At 52.1% G+C, this 11,795-nt stretch overlaps 1 protein-coding gene across 1 annotated transcript; it reads right to left on the reverse strand.

Moving 5' to 3' along the window:
• Positions 1 to 3,440: 3,440 nt before the first annotated feature.
• SPR (sepiapterin reductase) lies at positions 3,441 to 10,750 on the reverse strand. The gene is made up of 3 exons (XM_014836645.3): positions 10,360 to 10,750; positions 9,487 to 9,777; positions 3,441 to 4,252 (listed from the first exon to the last, which is right to left on the reverse strand). Exons 1-3 carry the CDS (start codon positions 10,679 to 10,681, stop codon positions 4,062 to 4,064), a joined length of 804 nt encoding a protein of 267 aa, XP_014692131.1. The 5' UTR covers positions 10,682 to 10,750; the 3' UTR covers positions 3,441 to 4,061.
• Positions 10,751 to 11,795: the final 1,045 nt, after the last annotated feature.

Here is an 11,795-nt window from a genome sequence, read left to right on the forward strand (position 1 = left end):
GCAGAACCCAGGCGAGAAAGGCCTTTGCAGCAGCTGGATCAAGACCTGAACCAGAGCACAGGCCAGACAGACTCCTGCAGCTCCAAGAGGAGGCGCCCAGTCTAGGGAGTAAGAGCTAGGCCCCTCTCTTCCCTTGCCCTGGGGTTGGGGACGGGGGCGCAGGCTTGTGGGCAAAGAGACCACTAGACATCTTCCAGGTTAGTGAGCTGAGCAATCACTCGGAGCCTCTGGGATCAGCTGGGGGATGGGCCTGAGAGGCGGATCTCCAAAGGGAAAAAGGAGCTTTCTCCCTCCTTTTCTCCTTTCCCCCAATACCTCCCTGAAAACAGAAGTCCAGGGCTCTCCCAGCTCACACTAAGGGCGGCTAGGGCTGAGGGGGAGTACGCGAGGATGAGCGAGATGGGAGATAAAGGGCCAGGTGGGGGGAATCTTGCTGGGAAGTAACGATAATCCTGGGGTGGGAGCAAGGAGGTGGGCTCTACTTCACAAGGCTGAGGGAATGGGCAGCACCCGGCCCTGCCTCCCAGCACTGCAGGCAGAAGACCTCAGAAATGGGGCGAGTAGCAAGGCTCACCCTGCCCTCTCCTCTGCCATGCTTTAACCCTCCCCCACTGGCTCCAGAGGCTCAGAGTAAATCCTCAGCTGACTTCCCAGCAAGCTGCCTAAGGGCTTCGAGTCCACTCTTCTTCTCCTCTATACCCCAGACCACTGACAGATGCCACAGGGGCTGGAGAGGTGTCACCAATGGGTCTCCACTCTGGTGACAGCAAGTGTTCTTCACCCACCTCCCTGTCACTACATGGGACCCCAGTGGTGAGGGAGCACGGCTGGGCACTCTTGGGCATGTTCACACAGGGGTGTGCACACGGGCTACGTGAGTGGGAATTAGTGCATACACATGTTAGCAGCAGAGGTCATGTTCTATGGGGAAGGCCACATGCTGTGAGGAGAGGCTGTGGGTGAAGCCGGCCAGAAGGCAGTATCCCAGACCCCAGCTCCCCGAGGTTAGACATGGAGAGATGCTAGGGTGGACCATGTCCCTGAGGAGTGGTTCTGAGTGGGGAGGTAGGAGCAGCTGGGCACCTCCAGGCTTGGCAAACAGTGGACACAAGCACAGAACTGCACTGTATTCATGGGATGAAGGACAGGAATTGGGGGGTGGGGAGGAAGCTCCTGACCAGCCTAGTCCCAGCTGGTCATGCTCATGGACAGAGGTGCTGAAGCTCCCCGGGGTCGGCCTGGAATATTCCCCTCACTCGCCAGCTGCTGGCCTCTAGCTCAGGGGTATTAAATACAAAACCATAAAACTGCCCAGCTCAATCACCCAAAGACAAAGAGAAACCTTGTTTGTCTTTTGGCTAATCTGAGGCCCTGCCGCCCCGGCAGCTGGGCCCCGGGCATGTGCAGGCATGCATTGTGTGTGTGCTTGCAGTGTGCTCGTGTGTGTGGTGGCCAAAGCCAGGCCATGCGCTCTGGGAACACAGATGGTTAGCCCCTGGAAGCTGACAAGAAGGTCTTGCTGCCCCAGTCCCGGACCAGGGGAGGCTGAGTCCAGGCCAAGGAGCAAAGCCTGGCAAATCCCTGTCGCCAGAGGCCACAGGTCCCTAAGGAGGACTTGGGGCTGGCCAGTGAGAGTGATCCTAGCCGTTTCTCCCCACCGAGCTCCCTGCGGGCCCCTGAGAGTCACAGGGAGAGAGACAGGTCTAGGGTCATTCCCAAGGCTCTTAAATCCCAGGGCTCAGAGATGACAAGTGTCAGGCGTGGGAGGGCCTCGCCACCTCGTGGGGACATGTGGTACTCCTCACTGAGTCCTGGCCAACCAGCCCGGTGTGGAGAGAGGGAGCCAGCCCCACAGGGCATCCACTAGGGGTTGTGCTGGTGCTGACTGTCCTCACAGTCCCATGGGAGCAAGGGGCTGGGTGAGGAAATCCGCCCAACAGCCACCAGACAGCAGGGCAGCCCAGGCTGGCCTGGCTCCACCTGCAGAGGCAAACCTGATGCCACCAGATGCAGCCTGACCACCTTGGAGAAAGGTTTGCAGGGAGGAGTCTTAGAGCTCATCTGTTCTAAGGAAACTGAAGCCCAGAGACGGAAGGGGCCCTGCCCAAGACCCCACAGCATCTCCGTCACAGAGGTTAGCGAGACCGAGGGTTCCCGCTCCAAGGCTCACGCTTTTTCCTGTGAGCCCAGTGAGTCGAGGACAAGCTGTCAAGACTGAACCCCGACCCCACTGAGGCCCGGAATAGAGGCAGGGCTGTGAGAGTTCTTGCTGCAGGCCAGCAAGGGGGAGGGCATCTGGACCGTGTGGAGGAGATGAGGCTGCAAGCAGGGCTCTAGGATGGACTGGATCTTGATATTACAAGGCAATAAATACTATTAGCCTCTATGGGCACTTACTGCAATGCTTATACCGTGCTAAACATTTACAAACATCAGGTCATTTAACACAGTGGCCCTTTGAGGGAGGCACCATTATAATCCACATTTCTCAGATAAGGAAACTGAAGCTCAGAGAAGAGAAGCAACTTGCCCTGGGTTACCAGCTGGTAAGTGGCAGAGCAGGGATCCGAGCCAGTGATTTTGACTCCAGTGAGGGCAAAGGTTCTGTTGGGTGAAGAAAGAGCACGAGTTGCTCTCTCCCTCCTAGGGAACCTAGCAGGGCACTGCCAGCTCTGGCCCAGGGCCTGCCTCCAGCCAACACGAGCTGCGGCGGCTACTCCAGGACACACGGCCTCGGTGCGCCCTCTGCTGTGCACAAGAAGGAGCAGCACTCCCTCCTGCACCATCAGAGGCAGGGCTAATCCTGGAGATGGCTGGCAGGGACCATGGTCTCTCCTCCCAGATAAGGGCCAGGGGTGAGGGGCTGGCTGGGTGAAGACCACCACCACTGTGGTCCCAGTCTGGCCCAAATCACCGACCCGTAGGATGAGTTTGGTCACAGCCCTGGTTTCTCAGGGCTTCCTTCTCTTGGTATCTTGCCCATCTCCCACAAAGGCATGTTGGTCCTAAGCCCAGCCCACTGAGGACCAGGACCACACACCAGATGGATGCTACCAGGAGGACCCCCTGAGGAGCTGGACTCCATTCAGAGGATTGCCATGTGGCAAAGGGCACAAGTGGGAATTCAAGAGAGCCAGGGCAGGCTGTGAGTCCTGCCCAGAAGGCTGGATTCTCTTTGCATAGGTCAAGGGTGAGAAAAAGGTAGTACAGACTGAGGTCAGTATAGGCAAAAGCATGAATGTCCATCTTGGCCAACTTTGTTTGAACCTGGGCTTCCACTGGGAGGAGCTCAGTGAGAGGAGGTAGACAGCCTCAAGACAACTCCCCGGGAACTAAGGGCAGCACCCCACGTTTGGGGTAACTGCCTCAGGAACACCCTTGGGCCTAGCAAACCAGGGAGTTAGCATGGGCCCTGTATCAGAGGAGAAAGCAGGCGTTAATAGAAGACAATCCACATTTTATTTGTATCTGCCTTTGGCATGTACACAAACTCTCAAGGGTCCCCTCCCCCTGTCTGGGAGATGGACAGTAGGTTCTGGAGGGAAGAGACATCAGAATGAGGACATGAGTTTCAACAGAAGGTCCTGCTACCCTGAGCAAGCGGCATCCCTGTGGGCCAGAACTCGCACCATCCTGCCTCCCCTCCAGGCCATCTGTCAATCTACACGGGCCCACCAATTTGACACCAGCTCACCCTCCCTCTCCCCATGGACTGGCCAAAGGCAGGAGACCCAGCCTCCTCTCTTCAGTGTTTCAGCTTCTTGTCCTGCTTTCCCATCCCTAAAATTCTATTTCTGGAGAGAGAGAACACCAACACTCATAACTTCGCTTACCTACACCTACTCTTAACTCAGGGTTAACTCAACACACCTAAGAACCGGGAACTCCAGCAACCTGCCGCCCTCACGGCTCTGGATCTGAGGGCAGGAGAGCAGGCGTGAGTGCCTATCTGTGTAAGGCAGGGCTGGCGGTGCCACTCTGGAGGGATATGGGGAGGTGCAGAGCTCCTGGACGTGCCTGAAAGAGGGGAAAGAAAACCCCAGGAAGCCAAGGACATGGGGTTATTTATCGTAGAAGTCAACATGGGCTCCAGACTTGAACACGTCCTTTTGCAGCAAGCTTAGCAGTTTCTGGGCTGACAGCCTGCAATCCACCAGCTCGCCCTTTGTCTTCAACTCCTGTAGCCTTTTTCTCAACTCTGGGTCCATGGAGGTCTCCCGAGCCAACTGCTGCATATCGGTGTCCAGTGGACCTAGGGATGAAGAGCAGAAGATGAGAGGACACAGCTGAGGCAAAGGCCCCTGCTGTGTGTGTGGAGTGGGGTAGAGTCTGGTCTGGCCAGAGGCAATACCTCACCTTGGCTGACATTTGTGGTCAAGGTCACCAAAGGCTCCACTCTGTCACTACTGAGCTCCAGACTCAAATTCCAATGCCACTGAACATGGTCACTCCAGACCACTGTGTCTACAACCAAGCTTAGCATCTCCTGTCTAACCAGCACCTTCTCCTGACTTTCCGATTTCTATTAATGAAGTACTTTCCTTCCAGACTCAAAACCTCCATCACCTCCTCCTCTCTGTCCACTCTGCCCCACAGCCGACCAGTCCCTGGGTAGGACCCTTCTGATTCTATACACTCTGACATTAAGGCTCTTTATTAACAAGCCCACTTCTCTGCCTGCTTCAACTCCTTCTGTAGCCCTCTGCTAAATTCATCTTGCTAAAACATCACTGGGGGCAGCAAAATGGTGGCACAGAAATTTCTAACACTTTTCCTCCCAAACAAACATCAATTTGAACAACTAACTGCGTAACAAATTACCTTCACAAGAGCCAAGGACAGACTGAGGAAGGTAGGAAAAACAGGTTCATACTATCCCTACGACCCCTCTTCCCCCAAGCCCAGGCAGCCCAGCGTGGAGAGGCACACCCTCCCTGTGGGAAAAGGAGAGTGAAGGGAGCACCTGACTTCCCCAGGGACTCAAGCCAGCCTGCCCCAGCACCAGACCAACTCCTACGGCCCTAGGTGGCTCCCTCTGAGCTCCCACGAGCCCAGGCCCCCAGCTCAACCCAGTGCCTGCCAGCTCCAGCAGCCCAAAGCAATTCCCACAGCCCCAGGCAATCCCTGGGGCTCCAGGCAGCTTCTTGAGCTCCAGGCCCCCAGAAGGCCCCTGGAAACCCAGGCCCCTGACCCACTCCAGCACCAGCTGGCTCCCATGGTCTTGGTGGTTCCCATGTCACCAGGCTCCTGGCAAGCTTCCAGCCAAGCCCAGCACCAGGCTGACTTCATGGACTCAGGGTTTCGATCTACTCCAGCAACAGGCTGTCCAGGGACTCCAGCAGCAGGCCCACATGGACATCACCAAATGGCCCACCCAGAATTGCTGGATGGGTTGACTGACAAAGGACTTTGCCTATCAAAGTCAGTCTGTAAAGACTGGGAGAGGTGCCTAACTTCTTCAAATGCACGGATACCAATGTAAAGCCACAAGGATCATGAATAATCAGTGAAATGTGACACCACCAAAGGAAACTAATAAAACTCCAACGACTGACCCTAAAGAAATGAAATCTATGAACTGTCTGACAAAGAATTCAAAATAAGCCTCTTAAAGAAATTAAGAGAACTTTAAGAAAACCCAGAGACAATGAAATTAGGAAAACAATGCATCAACAAAATGAGACGTTCACCACAGAAACAGAAACCATTTTAAAAAACCACCCAAAACTCTAGAATTGAAGAATACAATGACTGAAGAATTCAGTAGAGAGATCAATAGCAGACTCAACCAAGAAGAAAAAAATGAGTCACCCAGAAGACAGGTCATTTGAAATCATCCAGTCAGAGGAACAGAAAGAGAAAAGAATGAAAAAGACGGAAGAAAACCTACATTAATTAAGGGATACTATTAAAAGAAACAATCTATGCATTATTGGAGTCCCAGAGGGAAAAAGGAGCAGAAAGCTTATTTAAAGAAATAATGGCAAAGAACTTCCCAAATCTAGGGAGAGATTTGTACATCTTAGTTAATGAAGCTAACAGGTCACCCCAAAATTTCAACCCAAAATGATCTTCTCCAAGACACGAAGAGTAGACGGTTTCATTGGTGAAATGTGTCTGTTTTTATGCCAATACCATACTGTTTTGATTACTATAGCTTTGTGATATAGTTTGAAATCAGGAAGCCTGATGCCTCTAGCTCTATTCTTTCTTAAGACTGCTTTGGCTATTCAGGGTCTTTTGTGGTTCCATACAAATTTTAGGATTGTTTGTTCCACTTCCGTGAAAAATGCCATTGGAATTTTGATAAGGATTATATTGAATCCGCAGATTGCTTTGAGTAGTATGGACATTTTAACAATATTAATTCTTTGAATCCATGAGAATACAATATCTTTCCATTTATTTGTGTCTTCTTCAATTTCATTCATCAATGTCTTACAGTTTTCAGTGCACAGGTCTTTCACCTCCTTGGTTAAATTTATTCCTACGTATTTCTTTTTGATGAATTTTAAATAGGATTGTTTTATTTCTCTTTTTGATAGTCCACTATTAATGTAGAGAAACTCAACTGATTTTTGTATATTGATTTTGTATCTTGCAGCTTTCCTGAATTTGTTTACTATTTCCAACAGTTTTTTGGTGGAGTCTTTAGGGTTTCCTATATATAGTATCATGTTACATGCAAATAAAGACAGTTTTCTCTCCTCCTTTCCAATTCGGATGACTTTTCTTTCCTTTTCATGCCTAATTGCTCTGCCTAGGACTTCCAATACTACGTTGAACAAAAGTGGTGAGAGTGGGCATTCTTGTTCATCTTAGAGGAAAATCTTTCAGCTTTTCACTATTGAGTATGTTGTTAGCTGTGGGCTTGTCATATATGGCCTTTGTTATGTTGAGATATGTTCCCTCTATACCTACTTCGTTAAGAGGTTTTTTTTTTTTTAAAGATTTTATTTTTTCCTTTTTCTCTCCAAAGCCCCCCAGTGCATCGTTGTATATTCTTCGTTGTGAGTCCTTCTAGTTGTGGCATGTGGGACGCTGCCTCAGCGTGGTTTGATGAGCAGTGCCATGTCCGCACCGAGGATTCGAACCAACGAAACACTGGGCCACCTACAGCGGAGCGTGCGAACTTAACCACTCGGCCACGGGGCCACCGGGCCAGCCCCAAGAGGTTTTTTTAATCATAAATAAATGTGGAATTTTGTCAAATGCTTTTTCTGCATCTATTGAGATGACCATGTGATGTTTATTCATTTTATTAATGAGGTGTATCTTACTGACTGATTTGCAGATGTTGAACCATCCTTGCATCCCCAGAGTAAATCCCACATAAATACATATGTGCTGTCATTACTGTTTCTTCATATCAATGCCTGGCAGTGACTGAGTCTGCAGACCCGTCGTTCCTTAAGCCTTGCCCTTAGTTGTTTGTCTCAGTAAAGCCTGGTAGTTCAGTAGCTGCAAACAAAACTTCTTCCTACCATTTGGGAAGTTACCACTTTTATTGGCAGATATAATTTTGAGGTCAATAAACTTCTTAAAACTAAGCTTGGATTGCATCTTGGAGAGGCAGAAGGGAGGCGAGCTGCCCGCCCCCACCCCACCCCAGCCGAAGGACCAGCACACTGGCAGCAGCCACCATGGTGACCCAGTTCAGTCATACTGACACAGACACTGGCAGCCACCATTGGAGTCCCTCCTCCAGCCCACTGTATGATCCTTTCAAAGTATTGTTGAATTTGGTTTGCTAATAATTTTGTTGAGAATTTCTGCATCTATGTTCATCAAGGATATTGGCCTGTAATTTTCTTTTCTTGCAGGGTCCTTGTCTGGTTTTGTTAGCAGGGTAACGCTGGCCTCATAAAATGAGTTTCCCCACCTTTACATGCATTTACTGGGAGTGCCTTCCACTTGCTGATATGGAAGCAGCCCTCAAGGTCAATGTCTTGTTCAGCTGCCTCCAATAAAGCCATCCCTGGTCACACCACCAGCAGGGAATTACTCACTTCTTGAACTCTTATAGGCACTTTCTACTCTTCTTATAGGAACCACAGCACCCCAGAATTTGGCGTTAATGGGCCTCAGTGGCAGAAAATCAAGGAATCTCAGGGTTGGAAGGAGAACCACCCTTCTGATCCTCGAATGTCTTTCAACCATCTGTGCATCCCTGCTAAGTGGAGAATTGCTACCTTTCCATACAGCCCATTTCATCTCTGGACACCTGTTAGAACATTCTTCCAGAGACTGCAATAAAAACCCAACTCAGCCTTCATTCAGGCCTTGGGGGCCTTGAAAAAATTTCAACTTCCTCATAATGCCCAGGGCAGCCCCCTGAGATCTAACCCAGCCACACGGCAATCTGGAGTCTGCTCCACTCCTGGCTGTGGTTTTCATTTGCTCATTGTTGACTGAGTGAGTCCTAGGTTGAGCTCTGAGTAGGTGGTGAGTTGAATGTTGGCTGCAAAAAGAACTGTGTATGTGTTAGGGAGTGAGGGAGGATAGGGTACTGGAGAGCATGAGGACGTAGAAATGGCACTGATCATGAACTTGGAGGCAAGGTTTGATCCTGCTCTGCCACATCTGGGCTTTAGTCAGCTCATTCTACCTCTTTGCCGCATAGACGGATCTCCATCTAAGTCACTCAGACATTATACAACAGCTACGTCACCACCTTCTAATCCCAGCAACCTCAAGCCTAGACTAGAAGCCTCATTCTTAAGAAACGGGCACAGTGGCATCATGGTGGGATGGGGAGAAACCAGAGCAAGTGTCACTAGACCTCCGACCCTTTCCATGAGGATAGGAGCCCTATCTTATTTATCCCAGCATCCCCCCAGCGTTCCAGCACAGTTCAGCCTGATGGTTGGCATTCAACAATGTCTGTCTGCTCTTCACTCAACTAACATTTACCGCAGACTGACTCAGTGGGGCACTTTGCTAGGTGCTGGGGACAGACAGATGAACAGTGCACAGTCCCTGCCTTCAAAGTTTTCCTATCAAGACAGAGAAGTAGAGAAACACACATATGAAAATAATACAATGTGATAGGCCATCTAACAATTAGAAGGGCTAACAGTTAGATAGCACTTCACAGCGAACATTTTCACATTTATCACCTCATTCCATCCTCCAAACCACCCTATGAGACAGGTAGCATCTTTTACCTGTTTCTCATGAGGAAATGGGGTAGAGGCCTGGAATTCAAACCCTAATTGTCTTTCAAACTCTAATATCTCAGACGTTCTGGCTCCACCCTCCAGTCTAGGCAGCTCCCCACTGTGCCCTCTAACTGTGGATCCCTGCCCCTGCCAGCTCTACCTTCCTTGGAGCCTGTATTTCCCTTAAGGAGTGACGAGTCATGATTCAAGGACAATATACTCTATGGGCTCTTTCCTGGAGGGGACAGATTAGGCCCCTTGCCCAGCTCCCAGAGGGGTACAAGCTGGTTCTGGGGGACAGAGATGACAGTAATGCCACACGTACCTGGGGCATAGCTCAGCACCCTCACCGTTGGTTCTTCTGCGGCCAGGACCCGGAACATCATGTTACGGGCAGCCTTCCCTGCACAGTACAGGGTCCAGCCCTTAAAGGGCTGCAGGGCACAGAGGGATGAGATGTTAACCACGGTCCTGCTGAGACCAGGACTGTCCGGGAAGGCCTTCAGGATGCCAGAAGTCAGGCAGAGCATGGAGGTCAGGTTCAGAGCCCAGTAGTTGTTCATTTCAGTTGAGTCGGCTAGGTCCACGAAGCCTTTGGACACATCCCCAAGACTGCCTGAAAAACCAGACCCTGGGTATCACCCAGTGCAAGCGGGTCTTTCTCGCCCCTCCAGACCTCTCCAAATCCCTCCACACGTCCCCGTCCCATCGGGATCTCGAGGAGTCTCCCTAGTGCTTCTGAAGACGCCTCCCTCTTTCCCGCTTTGCAGACATACACACGTGGGGAATCCACTCACCCCAAGATGCAGACTGAGAAGAGGCATGCCCCACTCTGAGACTGGGAGAGAATTCGGGGGTCCATTTGGAGAAGCGGGGGAATTTACTTCTGCTGGGAGACCCTTGCCCTGACTCAGGCCTCCGCCAGAGGGCGCCGAGAAAGGCGATCGGGAAGGTTGACGCGCGTTTTGGAAAACCTGGCCTTGAAACCGGGAGGAGTTAAGGGAAGGGGCTGAGGCTTCCTCCACACCTCGCTGAAACCACTAGGACGTTCAGGCGTCTTCTCTGACTCTTAGGTCTTTCTGCCCATTACAGTTTCCAGCGGTGGGGGAAGTGACATGGAGGAAGAACAGAAAGGGACGCTAAGTAGTATTCCAAGAGCTCGCCCGGGGAGTGCGCCCCGTGCCGGCGGGCGTCTTACCCACGTTGTTGATGAGCAGCACTCGCTGCAGCCCCTCGGGCCTGGGGAGCTCGCGCAGGGTGCCCAGAAGCTGCTGCAAGCCGGCCTCGGCGCCCAGGTCGGCGGGCACGCGCACCACGCGCAGGCCGGGCCGCGCGGCGCCCAGCTCGGCCTCCAGCTGCCGCAGCGCCTCGTCGTTGCGGGCGCTTATCACCAGCACGGAGCTGGGCGACAGCAGCCGGGCCAGGAGCGGGGCCAGCGCCCGGCCGAAGCCGCGGGAGGCCCCAGTGAGCACGCACACGGCGCGCCCCAGGCCGCCCTCCATGCCACCGCCTGGCTCCATGCTTCCGCCCTCAGCCCGCTGGGTCCGGGACGTCGGACCCGCCGGGGCGGGGCGGGGCGGCCGCGGTGGGAGGGGCCGCCCCCAGGGGCGGGGCAGGAATCCAGGCTCAGTGCTGTGGCCGCCGGGTGCTTGTTTCTCTTGGCTTCGGGTGGCAGAAGTGGAGGCTCCAGCGCGGTCCGAAGGGCTAAACCCAAAGGGCGGGAGGCGCGGTCCGCGCCGTAAATCCCGGCTCAGTTCCGAGCGCGGCCTCCTTCTTCGCCCAGCCCTCCTGCACGTTCAGTCCCGCGCTGGGACGCATTCTTCTCCCAAGTCCAGACCCCACTTCCTTGCACAAGTGACCTTCTCCAGGTTAGGCCATCTTGCTCCGTGCTGGTATCCCTGTACGTGGCCAGCAAAAGCCCTGAATGAAGCGCATGCCACTTTAGGGCTTGGGAAACTCTCTGCCCTCCGGGTAACAGAAGCTGCCTCCTCCAAGTGATGTAAAAACCTCTTCTCTCTTACTAGGCTCTGAGCAACTGGGTGCTCGCGCCCAGGTTCCCCTGCTTTCTGAGATTTCTGACTCCTCCCTCCATAAAGGTCTGTGTTCCCCAGGATTCTGCACCCACTCATGCTACACTCTTCTAGTAGGCAATTCCATCTCCTCCCAGCTTCACGTTTACGCAGCTGATCGCGTAAGTCTGAACTTCCTGGCCTGTGCTTCAGAAAACTCACATTTCTGTTTTTTTCAAGGAGAGAGGGAAGATGGGAAAGTTGGCAGACAGCTACAAATCTCCTTAAAAAGGAGTCTCTTCAGAATTTAGCAAGAGCGGTGAGTAACTCGGCCCAAACCCTCTCAGGGCTGTTCCCTCCCCTGGGGATAGACAGCAAAGTGGCCTTTCAAGGCTCCTGGAAAACTGCATTTTGCTTCCTTGTGCTGTAGGCTATCATTACCAACACGAAAACAATTTGGGGAGCTTTCCTCTTGTTAACATAGGTGCCTTTGCCGCAAACTTTTTGTGAAATGTGCAGTTCAGACGTGGGACATATTCTAAGGCGGAATGAAATTTCAAAGAAACCTTAAACTTCATTTAGTAGATTTATTGTTAATATGCATAGTATTTTGAAACTATTTTAT

The sequence above is a fragment of the Equus asinus genome, chromosome 6 (genome assembly GCF_041296235.1).
Source record: "Equus asinus isolate D_3611 breed Donkey chromosome 6, EquAss-T2T_v2, whole genome shotgun sequence".
Taxonomy (NCBI): Eukaryota; Metazoa; Chordata; class Mammalia; order Perissodactyla; family Equidae; genus Equus; species Equus asinus.